This window comes from Nannospalax galili, unplaced genomic scaffold (genome assembly GCF_000622305.1).
Source record: "Nannospalax galili isolate Female #2095 unplaced genomic scaffold, S.galili_v1.0 scaffold514, whole genome shotgun sequence".
NCBI classification, from domain to species: Eukaryota; Metazoa; Chordata; class Mammalia; order Rodentia; family Spalacidae; genus Nannospalax; species Nannospalax galili.
Genome location: NW_008336076.1, coordinates 2,030,039 through 2,052,273, shown reverse-complemented (window position 1 = coordinate 2,052,273; position 22,235 = coordinate 2,030,039). Strand labels below are relative to the sequence as shown.

Below are 22,235 nucleotides of genomic sequence, written 5' to 3'. Positions count from 1 at the left end.
GGGGGGAGGGGGGAGGAAAAGAAGAAAGAAAATGAATTGCTATTTACATCATGGGGGGGAAAAAACAACTGCAGATAGAGCTAGATTTTAACTTTAAGATGCAAAACTTACAATTGCCAGAAAATATCATGGATAGTCCATTCTGATCAGAGAGAGATAGACCAGGGAAGGATTTCTTAAGAATGATACAAAAAAAGAATATATTGATATGGCCTACATTAATTAGATTTCATTTACAGATAGATATAAGATGGTACAAGCATGAAGAAAGTATTTAAAATTCACATAATAATGAGCAACAATATATAAAGTCTTCTCGAGAATAAAAAATATGTAAACATGAGCAACTTAGATTGCCAGTGTGATTTTCTTCTATAATCTTGTTTTATGAATGATCACTAGAGTCCTCTTGGAGGGCTAGAATCATGAGTTAGACATCTTTGTTTCCTAGCCACTTAGCACAGAGTCTGACAGAATGAAAATGGTCAGTGTGGTTTATCAAATGAACCTGTTGATAATGTGCCCTCCGTTAAAGAAGCTCGCTCTGCATACCATTGGCAGGCTTTGCTCACATTCTCAGCTTAGCCACCTTTCTTGTGCCCACACCACCAGCTTCTATTCATCCACCATTAGAAGTCCGGATCACCATTACCCTTTGCATACTAATGTCTTCCCAGCCTTTGCCCATACAAGGTGTTCCTGTGTCTTATTTCCAGGGGTACAGAACTGTTCCTCCATATTTCTACACGTGTGCCTCCTCTCTGTGAAATTCATCTTTGAGGGGACGGCCACATTTTTGAAAGTATCTAGTAAACTCTTTTGAGATACTGAGTTAATATTTATTGAGGACATGACACAATATCTACTAAAAACTTTTAGGTATCCATGTTTCAAAATGACAGACTATCAGATCACCAAGAAATGCCAATGTCTTAGTTCATTTTCTGCTGCTACCACAGAAAATCAAAGACTGATCATTCATAAAGAACAAAGCTTTTTGGAAGATGCCATAATGATATCTAATACCTTGTACGTTAATTAAAAATAAATCAATAATAAATATTTTTAAAAATTGTCATGGCTAGCGGGTTTGGAAACTGAGGTGTGAAGGGATATTGCATTGACTTGTGGTGGGCAAGGGCCTTGGCACTGCCTCATGGCTTTATGGAAGGCAGAAAAGCAAGAGAGCATGAGAGAAGGAGGCCGAACTCATCCTTTTTATTGGGAACTCTTTTACCATAACAGTATCAGTACATTCACGAGAGTGGAGCCTTTGAACTAATCACCTCTTAAAGCATTTGGCAGTTTTTGTTGTTACTTCCAGGTTTTTTGTTTGCATGTTTGTTTTCTTTTGAGACAGGATGCTTTGTTGAATCTAGGCTGCCCAGGAACTTTGTTTGAGGCCCAGGCTGTCCTCAAGCTGATGAACCTCTTGTACGCAGTACCTCCCGAGTACTGGGATTACAGACATGCCCTACCACATCCAACCCACTTCCCACTTTTAATACTTGTATTAATTGCTTACCTTGTGAGGTGGTTTGAGTGAGAGTGTCCCCCATAGGCTCCAAGATTTGGGACATTTTGTCTTCAGCTGATGGTGCTGTTTTGGGAGGTCTTAGAAGGTGTGGCCATGCTGGAGGAAGCACGTCACTGGGTGTGGGCTTAGAGAGTTCTTAAACCTTGCTGGATCTCTAGTCACTCTTGCTTCCTGTGTCTATCTGAAGATGTGAGAGCTCAGCTTCTGCTCTTACTCCAGTCACCTCTGTCACCATGCCTCCCTGCCATGATGGACTCTTGCCCCCTTGGAAGCATAAACTCGTCCTTTTAAAAGTTCCCTTGCTCAGGGTGTTTCTGTCACAGAAACAGAAATGTAACATAATACATCTTGTAGTAAAACATCTAATGAAAACAGCTTAAGGAAAGGAGGGTTTATTTGGGCTTGGAATTCCAGGGGATACAGCATACCATGGTGAGGACAGAGTAGAGGCAAGAACAGGAAGCAGTTGGTCAGTTGTATCCAGTTGGGAATCAGAGAGGGATAAATGCTATTGTTCCCCTCTTTCTCTTTTTCATTCAGTCCAACATATTAACTAATGGAATGGTGCTGCCCACATTTACAGTGGATCTTTACATCTCAATTAACCTTTCCTAAAATATCTCATAGATATGCTCAGAGATTTGTTTCTATGGTGAGTTTAAAACCTGTCAACTTGACAGTCAGGAGAAACCACCACAATACTGCTTCAGTGGCAATTAAATTTCAATTAAATTTGGAGGAGACAGTCAACCTATAGCAAATGGTCATTTCAGAGTGACTTTCCACCTAGTACCAGTTACAGTTTTTACGAAAGTCGGTATAGACCACATGAGACTAAAGTCAATTTAGCAAATGGTAAACAGTTGAGATCTGGTTACCAGGGTTAGGGACATAATCTGTAAAAGATATTCATTGCAAAGGAAAAACCTTGAAGATTATCTGCTCAAGAGCTTAGTGACTAGAATAAGAAAGCAGAGTATTAGAACACAGCAGTGACCACAACAGTGCCATGGTATTACTTATGTGACTCCGGCCCAAGCACCACCCAAGATGAGGTACTTAGCTACACCTCTCTCAGAGTTCAGAGTAGACACTTGACAAATTTTATTTTCCATACTTCTTCCCTCCATCTCAGAAATAATGCCATGCTCAGTCAGATCGTAGGGTACATACTTTTAGGACTGAGCCACAGCAATCTTCAACAAATCTTGTTAAGAATGATGCTTTTCACCAAATTACCATTTGCCTTTCACCATTTTACCTTGACCTGAATAACATTTATAGTTGGTTAAAAAAAAAAAAAAAAAAAGAAGAGGAGGAGGAGGAGGAAGAAAAGAAAAAGAAATGGCCACAATTTAAATCTCTCTTCAGTCAAATGCAGATCATGTATGAGTGGCTCAGTAACTTATTCACTGATGGGCATGGTGGTACAAGCCTTTAATCCTATCCTAGCACTTAGGAGACAGAGGCAGGCCTGGTCCACATAGCAAATTCCAGGTCAACCAGGGCTTCACAGTGAGACCCTGCCTCAAAAACAACAAACAAACAAATTCCTTATTTGTAAACCATACACTCACCACCTAGCTTTAATCATTGTGATAATTATGTAGCAATCCTGAAGCTAATGAGGCCACCAACAAAAGTCACCCAAAGGGTTTCTTCACTGGTAGTTCATCAGTAAGCACTTCCCCATTCATTATGTGACAGTTCCTCTGAGAGTGAGATATTAAGAAGCTCAAAGGTCAAGCTCTTTGTTCTGCAGTGCAAGCTTTGGTTTCTTAACTCAGAGCTCCATCTTCTCTCCTTATAATTCTTTCCTTATAATTCTTGCTGCTTCTCATTCTTTTCAGATTTTCAATGAAATAGTACTATTGCTAGAGTTATCAAAATGAAATATAGGATGTTCAGTTAAAGTGGAATTTCAGATAACAATTTGAAAATATGTGTCCCAAATACTGCACAGATATACTCATATTAATAATTATTTGTCAGAAATGTACGTTTAACTGTGCATCTTGTATTTTATCTGTCAACCCTATAAAATAAGTGTAAGAGCTCCTGGGGAGACTGGAGATGGCAGATGGGTTCTCACACTTCTAACTGTGCAGACAAGATGGAGCAGAAGTAGAGAGAGAGGTGGTGAAAATACTTTTATGCCACAGAATATTATTTAGATTTACCGTTAACTGCTTGGGAAATAGACAAGAGTGTCTAGGGTGTATTTGTGCTGGATTTTGAGAACAGTCTTGGGGACTTTGAGGGAAACAGCATTTAAACTTAAATCAGTAGAACGAATTTATGGTTATGGTCAGAGTCCTATGTTCATGTATTTAAAAGGACGCATTGTACCTACTGACACACTAACCCTGTAGACCAACTTACCACACAGCCTCAGTGTAGTAGCAGAGTGAGGTTCTGTGACCCCACTGATTTTAAATGGGCTGGCTCACCTGTCTGGGGGCCAGACTCAGTAGTCACTCTACTCCCTGCCTTTCACTCTGCCTTCAGAACCACTGGGCTGAGATGTCTTCTTTCTCCGCAGCATTTTAAGCATCGTGAGAGCAAACTAAGACAGATTGACCTCTGAGGCATCACCTCAGAACCAGAACAAGGTCATCTCTGTCTCAATCCATTGGGTACAAAACCTACTTCCACAGGCAGGATGACGGAACTGGCCTCTGTACCGAGAGAGCCTGCCAAGTCACAGGGCAATTGTGTGCATGAGTGAGAGGGAAGTAACTTGGGCCACCACTTATCCACCATGAGCAGAGGGTAGAAACACAAGAATAAAATAGCGTGTGGTGGATTATTTTTCAAATTATAAATCTGTTTTCAAATGTAGCATTTTTCTTCCCCAAGAAAAATAATTAGTTCAGTTTTCAAATGGATTTTTCAAGTTTGTGATATATCAAAAATAAGAATTCCATATAAATTGCCAATTTTTTCTGCAATTTTCCCAAAATACCTGTCAAAAAAGTTCTTTGAGTGAGCATAGTGGGGGCATTTTTACCATAAGTAAAATACATGTCTGTATAAAGAGAGGCTTGAGTGTTAGGGGTGGAAAGTTGCATGATAAAGTGGTAACACTGAGCAAAAGACTAAAGATCCCTGAGTCATGACTCTGGAGTCCGTGGAAGATAGCACCATTTTCTTTTTCAAAGATTTGTATGTGTGTGTTTGCATGCATGCATGCATGTACACATGCATGTGAATGCCCACAAAGGTCAGAAGAGGGTGTTGGGATCCCTTGGAGCTAGGGTTACAAGTTAACCACCTGGCACAGGTGCTGGCAACCAAAGAATCCTGTGCTAGAGCAGCGAGTGCTCCCTTTCTAATTGCTAAGCCATCTCTCCAGCCTCAAAGCACTGTTTTCTTTATAATTATTTGCTAAATTTAGTCACTGGAATGAGCAAACTGGAAATCCTGTGAATCCTGAACCATCTCAGGCTGAGTGGTGTTTTAGCACAGCAATTTCTTCATCCAAATTTTTGTCAACCAAAGAAATCACTTTAGCTGAGGTCCTTCATTGTGACCTTCAATTGTAAGCATCCTTTCTTTTATCAAAATTAATAGTAAAAAGGATGAGTATGATTCTTAGCTCTTTTGCAGCAAGTCTCTACTAGTGATGAGAAGATGTACTGAGATTAGATATATCTCCGTGGAGCCTTCACAGTATCATCAGTTCAAGTCTTAGGAAGTGACTGTTCTTCTTGCAAGGAATTTGATCAAGATGCAGTGGAGATTCTGTTCCCAATGCCAACCCAGCAGCACATGTAGGTGACAGAGTGTCACTCTTCAGAAGAACAAGGGAGTATAATAATCACTGCTCAATAATAGTATGAAAAATAGGTGCAGTTAGAAAGGAACTCTGTATGCCAAAAACTTTATTTAGTCCTTACAATCCATGGCCCATGAGATGGGCATATGAATTCAGTTTTTCAGAAAAAAGATAATTTTCTCAAGATCCCATGACTTTAAAGTGGCAGATCTGACACTTGAACCCAAATATCTTGATTCCAGACAGTACTGTGTACCAAAGCAAGAAGCAGGAAGATAGCAAACAAATGTGACAGATCTGTAGCTATAAAAATCCATCTCTTCCAGAGCATGAGTGTATCAAAGGCAAGTTCCTAAAGAGCATCAGTCTGTGACTCTGTTAAGGAAGCACACACCCACGACCTTTGATATACCTACCTGTATAGGGATCTATCAAAATACTAACAGTGGTTCTCTCTAGAGATGTATGTGAAATGTTAGGGATTAAAACTTTGTTTATGTCTAAATCATAATTTTAAAATATTGTTACAAAAAAACAATTGGGAGGGGCAGGAGAGATGGGTGACTGGTTAAGAGCACTGACTGCTCTTGCATAGGACAGGGGTTCAATTCCCAGTATCTACCTGGGGCTAACAAACATCTGTAACTCCGGGGGAATCCAACACCTTCTTCTGACCTCCATGGGCACTGCATAACACAGGTGCACTTATACACATGCAAGCAATATAGTCATTTACATAAAATAAAAATAAGGCCAGGTATGGTGGCGCATGCCTTTAATCCCAGCTCTCTGGAGGCAGAGGCAAGCAGATCTTTGTGAGTTCAAGACCAGCCTGGTCTACATAAGTGAGTTCCAGGCCAGCTGGGGCTACAGGGAGACCCTGTCTCAAAAGCACCAAACTACTACTACTACTACTACTACTACTACTACTAATAATAATAATAATAATAATAATAATAATAAAACCAATTGGGGTTAAAAAAGAAAAAGACCGAGCTCTCAAAGATTAAACATATTTATCAAAAGTTGATTTTGGGTCATTCCTGGATCTTTTGTTATTGAGAACATGAGGGGTTTAAAAATAAATTTGTCACTTCATCTACAGTGCAACCTCTACACCTAACACTCATGGAACATGGAACAGGGATAAAGAAGAGGACACTAATGAATCTCTCAGCTCTCAGTAATGACTCTCCCTCATTTAGCAGAGGGTCAGGAACACAAAGGGTTACAAATGGCCAAAGCATACAGATCAAGAGTCTGCTGAATATTAGTCCTTGGACAGGACTCCTTTATTAAACTTCATCCACCCAAGGCTCAGGGACCACCAATGAAGAGGGGGTAGAAAGATTGTAAAATTCAGGGAGGTGGTGCATGACCATACGGAAACAGAGTCCTACGAGCTCCTGGGATCCTGCTCATATGATTTGATGATATTGGTGTCAGCATACACAAGTCCCATGCACACTCAGGCAGACAAAAATCCAGCATAGAACTTGGAAAATGAACAGCAGAGCCCAATCTTATCTGAAGAAATATTGGCAACTGATTGCTGCTAGGTGAAAAGAGCTGATCTGCCTAAAACCAGGGACTTTAGATAGGCTGACTAGATCTCAGTGGATGAACTTACACTGGGGAACAGCCGGGGACACTGAGGACACAGTGGGCCTTAATAGGGATGACAGAGTATATGGGCTCCCGTGCGGGTAGGGAGTAATGGGAAGGTGCCGGTGGGTATGGGTATAAAGATAATTAAGATTGTTTGAAATGTTCTGTATGAAATACACAAAAATTCAATTCAAACAATTTTTAAAAAACTAAAAAATTAAAAATAAACTTTTCACAAACTTCTCAGTTGAGTGACACATAATAGTACAGGCAAGACAACTTTTTTAAAATGTGTGTACTAGTGACTTGTATATACTGCCCCAAGTCTCATATGATCTATGAAACATTTAAACTCCTTCAAGTACATTAGAATCTAGAGTGTAACAAGCATTTGGGATTTTGTTTATTTTTTCTATCTTTTTTTTTCGGTCTTTTTGAAGACAGGGTCTCCCTGTGGGGCCCCAGCTGTCCTGGAACTCACTGTGTAGACCAGGCTGGCCTTGAACTCACAGAGATCTACCTGCCTCTGCCTCCAGAGTGCTGGGATTAAAGGCGTGCACCACCATGCCTGGCTGTGTTTTTGAGACAGGGTCTCCCTGTAGCCCCAGCTGGCCTGGAACTCTCTATGTAGACCAGGCTGGCCTCAAACTCACAGAGATCCGCCTGCCTCTGCCTCCCAAGTGCTGGGACTACAGGCATGTGCCACCATGCCCGGCCATATTTTTTCTACTTTTAATAAACAATTTTTATTACTTTGGGAATTTTATACAATGTATTTTGAGCATGTTCACCCCCAACTCCTCCCCTTAACTCCTTCCAAAACACCCCCATACACTTCCCTACCACCTACTTCCTGTTCTATTTTTTAAAATATTTTTGTTTAATCAAATTTAGAAGCCTTCCTCCATCCATGGCCCCCATACCCCCCACACTGATTTCATGTATTCTGCCATATATGTTAAGTCCTGTCTGGTCAAGCATTGATACCCAGCTATTCCTCAGTGCATTTCATCCACTGGAGATCTAACTGGAGTCACTCCTGTAAAGATCTACTCTCCTTTACCCTGCAGCAATCTGTTGCTAATAGTTCCTCAGCTAGGGTTGAGACCCATCTGCCCATTTCCCCAGTTCTGTGCTGGATTTTTTGATTGAGTTTGCCTGGGTCTTGTGCATGCTGGCACCATTGCTGCAAGTTCATATGAGCAAGTTTCCAGAGGCTTGTAGCCTCGTGTTTCCTTATGTTCATGCACCAGCCCTGACTCTTACAATCTTCCCACCCCCTCTTCCACAATGGTGCCTGCATTTGTTTTTGAACACCAGTTTATATAATAAAATGCAGCAACACAATTGATGACTCTTGTAAATCTCATTTGTTTTCCTTTTCTGGTTCCAACTACCAGTGCGTTTTCTTTTTTCTACATGCTCAGCCATAATGTATCATTTATCACATTTTATACTTTATATAACTGATCATGAAACACATCTTGTTCCACAGCTTTCTTTTTTCTCTTTGATTTACTAAATACTGGAAATGTGACTATGTCACTATCTTGAGTGAGTTTCCTCCATTACTGTTTCGTGTTCTGGATACTTGCTGTTCTGGGCCTCACCTTTTGGCGAAGGTGAAACCTTCTTGTGTATGTCCTTATAGTCTGCACTGTCTGATCAATGAAAAATATTTTTCTATGTTTGCCAGCCTTTCAGATTTCCTCTGACTTTTTGTCTCATAAACTCACCCTTTGATATATTTAAAATGTGCTATTACTTAGGGTTTACCTTTTTGCCTTCATAGCACTTGCATAAATTTTCGATTTTAAATGTTTGAAACTTATCCTGTCTTGACTGCATCTTATGTTTCAAGTTTTCACATGCTGCACTCTGAAAGCACTAAATATGCTCTAAGTTTTAAAGTATTACTTTTAAAAGATCTTTAATCTGACATTGATTATAGTTTGAAGTAGAGACAGACTTTTTTTCAAATAGGTAAATTGTAAAATACAATTTCTCAAAAATGCACTCCTTTCTCTGCTGGTTTATAATGACACAACTGATGTATCTGTGTCTAATACAAGGAAACAGCAGTATCAGGAAGTCTGCCAAGTATTTTATGCATAGGCCTCAGAACATCAGGGCTTTTCTACCACACACTGGAAGCCTAAGTGGAAGCTCTGACCTGCATGAAAGCAGTTGACAGAAATGTGTTCATCAAGTGAGCCACTCAAATGTGCTAGCTGACACTAACCAGAGTGAAAACACCACACCTCAAATATTTAGGTTGCTTTTATTAAACAGGAAAAAAAACTGTGTTTGTCAAAATGGCAGATGTCCCAGTAGCTTTAGCAAAAACTGACAGTGTCACTGTGTTTGAACAAATTCTTAGGAATCAACAAGTAATTAAATTCTTGAAGCAGGTTCAAGATACCAACAAATTCTAGACCTCAGAATAGTTCAAAGCCAACAAATCAAGCACAGCTTTGCTTAACCATTTGGCTTTTGTAAAAGTATATATTATTTAGAGTACTGCCATCTGAGCTACATAAATGGAGAGTTTATCATTTTACTTGAATTAAAACTAGGATTCTGAGAACATCTAAATCTTCTTCCAAGTTTTGAACATGGATACAAACTAACCCCCATTCCTCTCTACATCTCAAATGTGAAACAACTGTCACAATATATCAACATTTTCACAGGAACATTTTTAAGGCTTCTGGCATTACATAAAATATGTAATATCTGTATGACAATATCATAATTATATACAGAAAACCTTGTAAATCTTCCTTGTGCAATGTAACTTCTAAAGATGAAAGTGTTTTTCTTAAAAAGTACTGAAACGTTGTTTCCTCTAGATTGGACATTCATTTGTAATTAAAGAATGAATAAAATAAGTCTTGTACAAGTGAGTCGATGAAAAAAATTGAACTGAACAAACTTCTTTGAAATTACTAGTGTTCTAGATCATGCTTTAATATAAAACAGGCTTTATTATGACTTATGTTTCCAATTACACCGGAGCACTGAAGCAACAAATGTTAATTTCTGTTTGCCTGTTTATGTGCCATACACATATGTTTATAAATCTCAATTTATACTAATGTCTCAGTCACCAGAGTATACAATGTATTTTAAGAGGAATCAACAAAAGGTGATTATTTCTCATTTTGAAAAAAATGAAAATCATTTACACCTTGTTTAAAGGTTCTAAAAGCAGCATATTTAGCTCTTAAGACAAAAAAGACCAAAAAATTATTATAAATTATAAATTCTAGTAATTTTCTTTGGGCATTAAAATCTGTAACACAAGTGCTTATACTTTAACAGATAATATATTAGTGTACATCTGACTATACATTTTCCAACATTCTTTGTTGGCAGAAAGTTGGTCTGTGAAGTGGAACTGGTGAGGAGCAGTTACGGCAGGGGGACATTTAGCGGCTGTCCTGGGCATCAGAGCACGCGGCATGGCTGAGTCCTGACTTTCCATTCATAGATATTGTATTGGATGGAACAGTAACCTAAGAGGAAGAAGCATACCTTGAAGTCATCAATGTTGATAAAATGAGACAGCTGTCCAATTTTTAACAATGATCACATTTTCATGTCTGCTTAACTGTAAATGCTAGCATTCAGTATTTATTATTCAGTGATTTACAAATAAGAATAAATGCTCACTCTATCATGAAATGAAAAATGAGTTATTTCCACAACAAATAAGTTAAATAACCCATCAACACATCTTAGTCTTGATAAAATTACCAAACCAACATAAAGGACACAAGCACACATGACTGCATGCCAAGCTGTTAAAGAGCATTTTTAGCTACATTAATTCTGACTTCTGAAGAGTGCTTTGAAAAATGTGAAAAATTAAAGTGAATTTCCCTAATTTTTACAATTTTGTACGAATGGTAGATACTTAGTTTGAGGTTCTCTTCTCAGTTACTTGGTATTTATTAAAAACAAAAACCACCACCACCAAAATCTAGTCTTTAAAAATTCTTCATATGAAATGCTGGAAAAAAAAAAAAAAGGTCAAACCTTTGAGTGCTGTGCTAAAGCAGGGAGATGGTGGATAGGCTTCCTTTGATCAATGAACACCTAACTCTCAGAATCCTAGAGCTAAGGCTTCTATTCGCTCACCACTGGTGAAGGAAGCGCTGAAGAGTCAGGCAGGATGGTGTGCACCTGCTATCTCAGAACTCAGGAAGCTGAAGGAAGAGTTCAAGGCCAGTCTGGGATACATAGTGAAATCAATTTTTAAAAAAAATCAAAGAATTTCCCAAAACCTTGAAATTTCAGTCTTAGAAAATGCAAAAAATAAAAAAAATTCATGTGGCTCCTGAATAGTAAATATGTCTATGTTGAAATGTCAAATACAATAAAAATGTTTTTTGAAAAACAGTATCCCTAGATTATAACTGGACCAATAACCACGCACTGCCATCTTCTTCTAAGACCAGAAGTACAAACAACCAGAGAGCCTATCAGTAAACTATTGGAAAGGATTTGCCTTCTTTGTATTTACTTTCTGCCTTTTACTAAATGATGTGGTCACTTTTGGAACTGCATTTCCTTGAGGGCCTTAGCAACCCAAGATGCAGTGGAGCAGGTGATACTAGACACCTGAAATAACAATAAAGAAGAGTTGCCAGCAAGACAAGGGAATTCACCCACAGCCTGTTTGCTATTGGTGTGGTGCCACTTCCCAGTACAGCCAACAAGGCACAGGTAATGGCTTTTCCCTGTACAACCTTGGTCCTAAATCTTATGCATGTGGAAGATTATTTTTTTGTAATTCATGACACAATTGCAGTTCTCATTGTCCTTTTAAAAATATTTATTCTTTAAATTTCATATATGGATGTCTATGTGTGTGTATGTCATGTGTGTGCTGGTGCCTGTGGATGCCAGAAGTATCGGATCCTTAGAGCTGGAGTTATAAGTGATTGTGAGCTGTCTGACTTGGGCTCTGGGAACTGAACTCAAGTCCTCTGGAAGAGCAGCAAGTTCTCTTCACCACTGAGCCATATCTCTAGACCCCTTATAATTCTTCATAAGGAAAAATTTTTATGTATCAAAAAAACCCATATTGGTGGCTCTAAATATCTACAAAAAAATAAAATCAAGCTCATTGTAGCATCAGAAAAAGAATCCAGTAAAATGTCCACTACGTAGCAAATGCCATCTTAACATTTATATAGTCAAATGGGTTCATATTAGAATATACTTTAAAACTACATAAATTAAACATAATGAAAACAAAACTGGCAATCAATAAACAGTTCTCAAAAGAAGAAATACAAATGATCAATAAATATTTTTTAAAGTATCAATATCCAGTTTCATCAGAGAATTAAAAATACTTTGCTATTTCATCTTACTCCAGTCAGAATGGCCACCATTGAGAAAATAAATGAAAACAAATGCTGACAAGGATGTGGAGAAAAAAGACCTTTATCCACGGTGGAAGTATAAACTAGAACAGCCACAAGGAAATCAGTGTGGACCCTTCATCAAACACTAAATATAGAACTGCCACATAACCCAGCTACGCCATTCCTGGGCATATTCGCAAAGGACTCTACATCCTACTACAGAGATGCTTGTACATCTAAATGTACCATTGCTCTCGTCACAACAGCATTGAAATGGAACAGTCTAGATGACCATCAATAAAAGGATAATGAAACGGTGGCACATATTACACAATGGAGTTTTATTTAGCAATAAAAAAAATGGGATCATGACATTGACAGGAAAGTGGATGGAACTGGAAAACATTATTAAGTTAAGGAATCCAGACTCAGAAAGACAAATACATGGATCTCTTATGAGGATTCTAGTTTTCTAACTGTTAAATATGTATGTCCAGGTCAGAGCAAGGATGGATAAAGGCTGGCAAACTAGAAAAGGTTCCATGTTGACTGGGGAAAGAAAAAAAAAAAAAAAAAAAAAAGACCTCAAAGGAGAAGGACAGGGAAGGCAACAGAGCAAAAGGGAAATGGGGACTATGAGGCAAAAGGCAGCATGGGTAAGAGCAGGGCTGACAGGAAGGAGGAGTCAGGGGGAGAATCAACCAAAATGAAACGTGAAAAACCCCATGTGGAAACCTATTACTTTGTAAGCTTATTAAAATATATATAATAAAGTACTGTGTAGTCTTAAATAGTATAGATCTATATAAGATGGGAAGCTTCAGAAGATAGAAGTTTATGAATATTTCCTGAAGATTCCATTTGTGTCAACTAAATATGTTACTATACTACTAAAACTGCCCTTAAAGCTACATAGAAGTATATCAAATTAACAGAGTTTGACGGCACATACCTACAATTATCTAGGCATTTGAAAGGCTGAGGATTGTGAGTGCCTGGGCTACATAGTGTCAAAAAATAAATACATGAACACAAAATAAAGAGTGCTAATTTGGGTAGGAAAAAAGACATTTTCTTTGAGATTTAAAAATATATTAGCACAAGAGGATATCATTAGAAAACTGGTCTGTGGGGCCTGGAGAGATGGCTCAGCAGTTAAGAACACTGGTTGTTCTTGCAGAAGACCTGGGTTCAAATCCCAGCACCCACATTACAGCTAACAACTGTCTATAACTCCAGTCCCAGAGGATCCAAGAGCCTCTTCTGACATCCATGGGCAATGCATGACACGGATGCACTTACCTACATGCAGGCAATATACACATACACATAAAATAAAAATAAAGATTTTTTTAATTAAAAAAAAATTCTCCAATCAGAGGTCTTGTCTATTGGATGCCACTTTATACCAATGCATATTTTAGTGTCTGGTGCAGTCTAGTGCTCAAATAAAATAGTGCTTGAATGAGATATGACAACTTTTTACAAGCATTCATAAACTAAAAAAAGATTACTTGACTTTTTTGTATTATGCACATAACTGTACTTTAATAGTCATTTTTTTAAGTTAATGCAGACTCATAAGAACTTATTCATGTGTCTGCTAGTTGATGTTTAAAGAATTTTCAAGAACATTCACAAAATTTTGTTACATATGGAATGTGGTTATGAAATATCACTTCTTTTTTACTGACAAAGACATTTAGAAAGAACTGTTAACCTGTGACCCTTTTTCAAAATCAAACGAAGAAAATAAGAAAAACAGTAAGTTAAACAAGCCAGTAGGATTCTTGGTGACTTACACAGTTCTTTTTTGTTATTCTTTCCATGCTTCTATTTAGTCAAAGATGAATTTTAGATTCTGAGAAAATCTCTAATAGCAAGTATATATATATCAGAAGTTTATTTTAGACTTCACCTTTGAAAACGTTATTCTAGTTGTAATAATACAATACTCTGGTTTTCAGTAATTTAGATACCATGAAGCACTGAAAGTGACCAATATTCTTATGTCAACATAACATAGGTCAAAAATAATAGATGATTTAGCTTTATTCTCTATGAATAATTTTCTGAGTCACAGAGAAATCTTAACTTCAAACACAGTTTTAAAATATTGAGCTAGGTTGATTAAAGCTTTACATGAGGACAAACTGATCTCCATGACTATCTGCGGGGTGAGTGAATGGGAGCAAGGTATAGAACCCTAGAGAAGCATGGAAAGACCACAAGACCACTGTGTTCACACCCACTTCCACAGGACAGCCATCAAAATAACTGCTGTGCTGTGAGGTGGCTGGGATGAAGGTTAGCTGCTCTGTGGGAGCCAGAGCCGCAGCCAAGTTGGTACCTGGAATGAAACTGAACACTTGAGTTCCAAAATACAGGTAAACATGGAGCCAGTTTGCTGAGGGCCAAACTAATCTACTGTCAAAGTCACCGAAGATCTTACTTGGCAATATTGTTATTCTATAAAAGACCAGAATTTGAAAACTATTGGCGATATCTTCAATGCAGGACATAAACATGGGACGAAGACAAAGATGAGAAGGGGTTAAGTGCCCCCAAGTCTATTTTCACCTCCTTTTCCTACTTTTGAAGTAGATTACACAAAAAGGGTATGGAGTATAAATTTACAAGCTACTGAAGGCAAAGATACATACACAATAAGTCATCACAATAATTCACCCCCCTGAATGTGTCTCTAAGAATTTGATGTTTTCTTTACTGTGTATTTTGTTTTGTGGTACTGGGGTCAAACCCAGGATCACCCACATGCTAGACATGGACTCTCCCAGGAAGCTATAAGGCCCTGTGCTCTTCGTCATGGAACTTTGCATTAATCTAAACCAAAAAAATTACTGATTTGGGGTATTGGGGGTTGAATGCAAAGTCTTCCCCAGGCCAAGCAGTCCGTTATTGAGCTACATACTCTCTTCCCTAGTTCCCTGACTCTAGAAAGAGCTGTTACCAAGCTGTTATCACAAATATAGTTTTGTATGCTCTCAAACTTTACACATATGTGCTTGTGGGTTTCTATCTGTATTTTCACATTTAACTACATTAAACTTTTATTCCATCTAGTGTCATTTTGCTAAATGCTCATGCTGTCAAACTGCGTCCTAAATAGTTATGTGCCTACCCATCGATTTATGCTGCTCTCAGCTTTGGCCAGGGAAGCTTTTTTTTTTTTTGCCATGGATAGTGGTTAATGTAGAGACTCATTAACTGGTCAAAGTGCTGAGTATAAATAATTCTAAGTACTCATCTGTGGATGGGTTATGTACCTCCCACCATGCAAGGGTCAGGGAACTTCAGGGAAGAGGAGGGCAAAAGAATGTAAGAGCCAGTGGATGGGGAGGAGACTGTGAAATGCAGACTTTTACACACATCCTTTCACAGATGCTGTGGTGACCTGCACAAAATGAAGCCAACCAAAATTCCAGCATGGATGGGAAGAGCGTGCTGGGGGTCCCTCCCCTATCAGAGGACCTGCTGGCACTTGATGGCTGCTGAGGGAGAGTCACTCTCTTTTGAGATGTGTAGGTTGGTCACGCCCAGTGGATGGTCACACACCAATATGTATATGGGCTTCACTAATTGGACTCAGGGGGTTATTAATAACCAATACAAAAAATCAAAAAAGGATGAGAAATTGGGAGGGAGATGGCAAAGGGAGAAGTAGAGGAAGCTGAAGGCGGTGGTGATGGGTGGATATGATCAGTATTTATTGTATCAATGTCCAGATCTTTCAAATTATATGTTAACAATTGCTCCAGTAAGATGCTCTACTCTGTTAAAACACTACTATTTATTATTTTTTGATAATAGGGTTCTGTTTAACTCTTACAAATGATATTTCATAAGTACTTTTAAATGTAAGTCTTGGAAGATAAAAACACAATTTTAGAGTATATACCTAGAACTGGGAATGCTGGTCCTTGAGTATAGAGACTGTAAACTTTACTAGATCCTATAATCACTTTCAGGGAAATAAAATGGATTATGTATGAAAAACTCTAGGAGCTGGCACTCTAGACTCAGAACTATCAATAACCTCCTACTCAATGAGATATTGTATGCAATAGAATCTAAAGTAATGAGTTTTAAATAGGATATAATTATAGGATCATCATTGAGGCCTCTTTTTAGTGTTGGTTCCTATCTAGCTCATTCTGGACACAATGAAAATTTCCTAGGAGATAGCACTGCCAAGTCTGGGCCAGCAACACAACATGTATCCAGCTTCTGGCCTGTGCAGTTCTGTCAGCCTGAAATGCATTTGCAAGTCAATGCACAGTAGTCTGCAATCCATTCACTGAAACTGATTAGTGCATTCCCTGGCTCACTTCTAAGGCACTGCCATTGGTAGCTGAGTCACCAGTGGCTCTCCTGTAGATCAGACTTACCACTGCTTTTCAGACCCAGGCTATGTAGAAGGCAGAGGCTTCAGTTTATTCATTCTTTCTGGCCCTGTACTTAATGAAATGTGTGTGTCTCAAATAGTTTAGATTGGTGGTGACTGGCTTGAAACTCATCTTTAACTTCCTGGATTAGTAAATAGAAATTTTTTCATAAATGTGAATGTGTAACTTAGTGACATGGGCAATATTTTCCCCTTAAATATAAATGTGTCAGGACCTGTGAAATACTAATTTCAATATTTAAGGCAATACCATTGTTTCTGGTTGCCTGACACCTAAATGTAAGCTCCATTTTTAAACTACAAAATGTATAACTGACCACTAAATTAGTTCTTTGTGTTTCTCTCATTCATGAAACCACCCAAAACTTTGCTTTGTCTTTGTGCTTTCCCAGATAGGAGTGCCAAGTCCTCTGGGACAGGAATGACTGTTACTCACATAAACACACAGAGGCAACTGTCTTGGGCAGTTCTGCGCAGTAAATGCTGGAGGGCTGGGGACACCTAAGATAGCATTCTCTTAATTATGTTTTGCAGCAATCCTATTCCTTTCCACCTTTGATTTCTGTTAAGCTCAATGTTTTGCTGTTCCAATACCATAGCCCTTCTTTAAATAGCTTCTAAAATGACAAGCAAAGGAGTGTGGAAAATGAAATACCCAGGGACTCAGTGGAATGAGAGCTTTCAACTTCCACACTGAGGTGCTACTCATAGGATAACAACAGGGACACTGTGACACTCATATTCTGCCTGGAGGAAACTATCCATCTCACTGTTCTCTGACACCTCACCAAGGACAAGTCAGGCCACTGTGGCAGGCACTGCATGAAGACTTGAGCTCTGAGGTAGGTCTCCTCACATTCTCTAAATTCTTCTCAACTTTTTATAACAGAAGCTATAAAAATGTCCCTAAAACCCCATGTGGTAATTACTCTGGTCACTGGAAGAGATACCTGCAAACATACAGGTTCCCATCACTAAAAGTCTATCTTCTGAAAAAAGGAGTAATTTTCAAAAGAATCTTTATTATTGTGCTAACATAATTTCTTAGAGTAAGTCCAGGGTGCTTTCTATATATAGTTAGATAGCAATGAACTACAGTCATGTTCTGCACCTGGCCCACATAACAGTCTGGACTCCTTCAGTTTAGACTTCAAAAGTGACCCATGACATAAAAGTCTAACTTCTGGCATCTTCCTTATTCATATTTGAATGTTAGAAGAAAAACACCCACCTAAGAAATAATTTGACAAGGTTGAAAATAAACCCACTGTCACCCAAATGATAGCAAAACTTACTCTTTTCAACTTGGCAGCAGCCTCTCCAGAACGGATTGCGGTCAGCAAACTCTGCCGGATCTGTTCCGGGTCAGAGCTTTGCAATGTTAAAGAACTCTGCCTCTTAAGGGTGAACGACGGGCAGTCGGCTGGAGTTGGGATTTGAGACTTCTGTTCATTACGTGCAGATTTATTTTGCTACAAAAATAAACGCAAAGATATTTATATGAATTCCAAGAGAAGAATGGTCCATTTTTGCACAACATTTGTTATTACCAATAGCTCTCTAAAAACCACCATGTGCCATGCTAGTGACTTAGATGCAGCTCTGTATCTTCACCCCCTTCATTATCTGCCGGCAGAGCTGAGCCAGAAGATGAGAGCACTTACCTTCCTTTCTCAACTCAGGATGCTGAGGAAGAAAGCTGTACCTCTCTGTTTCATGAATACAGTGATAATGTTACTGTGCTTGAAACAAAGAACACTGATTTTACCAACATGAAACTGGCTAGGAAAGCCAAATTCATGATTAAAAATTCCACAAACTGAAGAATTCTCACGGTTCTGACATATTCGTTTGGGAAATGAACAAAGCAGTTGAATGCTGAAAACTTCTTACTGTTGACTCTAGTATATCATCTAATAAGGGGTTTATTAATTACTCCGCTTCATGTAATAGCTGATTTTGTATTTCTAGAAGTCACAGAAACTAGGTGCTGACTAGGTTTTCTTGATCTCTCTCATGAGACTAAAAATAAGTGTTAAAAACTTCCAAGCTGAACAATCAGAAGTTTAATTAAATGTCTTAGGAAGGGATATTTAATAACTGATTTAACTGGCAAATGTTATATCAAGTAATCTTAAAAATGTCTTTTACAAACTGCAAAATTAATATATTAATGTTTTTAAATGAACTAAATCAAGTCCAGGCAATGGCTCAAAGATGGCATCATCTAAATCAAACTTGTATTATTTAGGAATCCAAGACAGAGAGAAAAATGCAGGCTTTATTCACAAGCCAAGGATTAATCGCTACACCACAGATCACTCCCCAAAGCTATATCACAGTAATAAACATAAATGTAAAATTTATGAGAAAATATTCTTCAAGATAAATACTGCTGTAACATTATAGAAAAATATTTACTTGGCAGTAGGGGAAATGCTCTCTTACCCTAGGAATGTTTGAATAAGTAGCATAAAATACTCTGGAACTGTCACAGAAGTATGAAAGTATTCTTTAAACACGGTAAAGTACACAAAGTATCTTTTAAGGATTGCCTGTAGAGGTCCATGATTCCCCTTGTGATTTCCATCCTTTCCCCCTACCATTTTATGTGAACCCAGCAGCAAGCATACTGGTTAGCTGACAAATCACCAGGTCAACAGCACTATTCTTAAATTACTATGGGTAGATAATGTTTTTGTCAACCTGTGCCTAATGGGAACTGAAAATAGATAATTAAGAATATTACATTTTAAAACTACTTTCATTTTAAATTAAGTTATATGTAAATGTTTGGTTAGCTGAGATTGAAGGCACATGATGGGAAATGGACAACTGAGGTATGTTTGATGATTTCAGTCTTTGATACTATTTATTTTAGATAATTAAAACTGTTTACTTGACTATTACATAGTGCTATAAAAGCAAAAAAGAAAATAAACTAGCACATCCAGAAAAGTTAAAAACAAATTAGCAAAACACAGGGGAAACAGTCACAACTCTACACCTGACAATTATACAGTTGTGTGAATAAATTTTTAAACATTTGCTAATGATACAATTATATAATTTTGACTTTAAACAGTATCTGATTAAGATATATAAATTGCAATTCTCAGAGTAAATAATCTGTTTTATGTCTTTTCCCAGTCTTTTCCCTAAGGTATGAATTCAGAGTTAAGCACCACACAAATATGCCAAGAACTGGTTGGCCCTATTTTAATGAAGTTGTATTGGGATCCGATTGCTTATGATTGGAAAGTTAGGGCTTACCTTATCATCTTCATCCTGTTGTGGGACATCTTCAGGTTTATGTACCACACATGCCTTTTCATTCTCTGTGTCAGTTGGAGACTGGGCAAATGACCCCTCACTAGATGATGGGGGGTGTGCTTTACTGAATGACTGAGACCTTTTCACCACAGCAAGGGCAAACGGTGAGGGAGCAGAACTGGAGTATGGTCGTGGGGCCCCGAATGTTTTCAAGGTCTTCAGGTTGGGTGCTGCTGCCTGACTGCCAGACTTAAGAGCTACAGGAGGAGGAGAGGTCTCAGTAGGAAGAGACATAGGCTTGGGAGCTACAGGAGGAGGAGAGGTCTCTGCAGGAAGAGACACAGGTTTGGGAGCTACAGGAGGAGGAGAGGTCTCTGCAGGAAGAGATACAGGCTTGGGAGCTACAGGAGGAGGAGAGGTCTCTGCAGGAAGAGACACAGGCTTGGGAGCTATAGGAGGAGGAGAGGTCTCTGCAGGAAGAGATACAGGCTTAGGAGCTACAGGAGGAGGAGAGGTCTCTGCAGGCTTCTGGCTGGCTGTGTCACCATCAGTCTTTGTAATGTGGGGCAGTGGAACAGAGTGAGTCCTTTCACATAATGGAGAAGGAATCTGTTCTGGAGGAGGCAGCGGGTCCCTTTCCACCTCTTTATTTGTTAGTTCCTTGTGGGTGGGAGTAGGGGCAGTGTGGACACTCTTAGCAGCTGCAGATGTCACATAGTGACCTGATGCTCTTTTCTGCATCTGTAAGAAAAATGAACTTGGTTTGGCCTGGGGATTTGAAACCCTTGATCTAAATTTCGACTCCAAAATATTGTTTATATCTTCCAGATTTGGTGCAAAAGGAATGACTCCAGTATCCCTAGCTGTTCTGGGAGGTTTTAGAGGATTCACTGCAGCACCATCGGGTGAGCTCACAGTCCTATGCAACTGACGCTCTGTTCCCAAGCTGGGCTTTGGTTTAAGGTCCGGCTGCTGTTCCTTTGGGCCTTCAGAAGTAGCAAGGGCTTCTGTTTGCATGGCAGGTTCTTTCATATTCTCAAGAGTGTTCTTTTGTCCCACATGTGTCTTTTGGTCATCTTTATACCCTACAGTTTCTGATTCCCAATCTCTCACCATTTCCAGGGACTTGGGAGGCACTATTTTATAAGTAGTCATTCCAATTTTAGGTATATACTCTCTGGTAATTTCATTTGAAGGTTTCGGTTTGGGATTATAGTCCTGTCTGTAAAGTGGAAAATTCTTTAGGTGAGAAGCAGTTGGATTTTTATCAACCCCATCTGGAGGAGACAAAAGGTCATCGTTCCCATATGCGCTCACGGGCGCTCTGGTGGCGAGCCTATCTTGTGCATGTGTTGAGGTACCCTGACTCCTCAATTCTCTTGTGGCATCTGCAGCTTCTTGGAGACTTAAGGATGAATGCTGAGTTGATTTGCTACTATTTGAAGTTTGCACACTTCCATCAACCTTGAGGTCAGACAAATTATGGTCTTGGTGATTGCCATCAAAACTATTGCAGGAAGGAGTTGCTTGAATTGATGCATCTTGCATGTTTGTCCTTTCTGCACTGGGTTGACGAAGTTTCTGATCTGGTACTGATGATGCTGCCAAATGATTTTCTTTGAAATTTTTAACATTATCAGTTCTATGTACAGGAAAGCCTGACAAGCTACCAACTTCCACGTCTTTAGTTGGGGCTTCGCCATCTACGTTAGTTTCTGTTCTCCTCACTCTGCTTTGCACATAGTCTTCTGTGTTCATTGTAGAGACCACGATTTCATTTTGAACTGTTAAGAGAAAAAAATATTGTCAAGCAAGTATTTGAATAAGTATAAAAATTCCAGTTTTCAGTGTCTGCATCACCCGATCTGTGACTGGAAGATTTGAATGCTATACAGGATTTTCAACTTGTTAATTATACAAAGGCAGGAAATGGCACACAGAAAAGACAGTATGAGCTCTGTACTCATAAGGACCTGTGTTTGGAACCCATCTAACTAATGTGGCCTCATGTTAATCAATACTCCCTTTGAGCTCATTTTGTTTAGATGTAAAGATATGCTTATATAGTTATTATATATACACATTTATAATAATTGACATTTTTCCTAGGAATAGTATTGCCTAGAACAAATACTTCATAAAGGCTTGTTTCCTTCTCATGGGTAGAGACTTCATATTTTATCACTGTTAATAACAAATTGAGAAATTCAAAAACTGGACCTTTTCCTATTTTTC

General features: G+C 38.7%; 1 protein-coding gene across 7 annotated transcripts in view; it reads right to left on the bottom strand.

Annotated features, from left to right (window-relative positions):
* Positions 1 to 9,185: 9,185 nt before the first annotated feature.
* Cobll1 (cordon-bleu WH2 repeat protein like 1) overlaps positions 9,186 to 22,235 on the bottom strand; it is a 168,771-nt gene continuing 155,721 nt past the window's right edge. For all 7 annotated transcript variants that reach the window (XM_029562410.1, XM_029562414.1, XM_029562413.1 and 4 more), the window contains 3 exons: positions 20,001 to 21,784; positions 18,023 to 18,199; positions 9,186 to 10,441 (listed from right to left, as the gene is read on the bottom strand). In XM_029562410.1, coding sequence (XP_029418270.1) covers positions 10,355 to 10,441; positions 18,023 to 18,199; positions 20,001 to 21,784 — 2,048 coding nt within the window. In that variant the 3' untranslated portion in view covers positions 9,186 to 10,354. The remainder of the gene's footprint in view (positions 10,442 to 18,022; positions 18,200 to 20,000; positions 21,785 to 22,235) is intronic.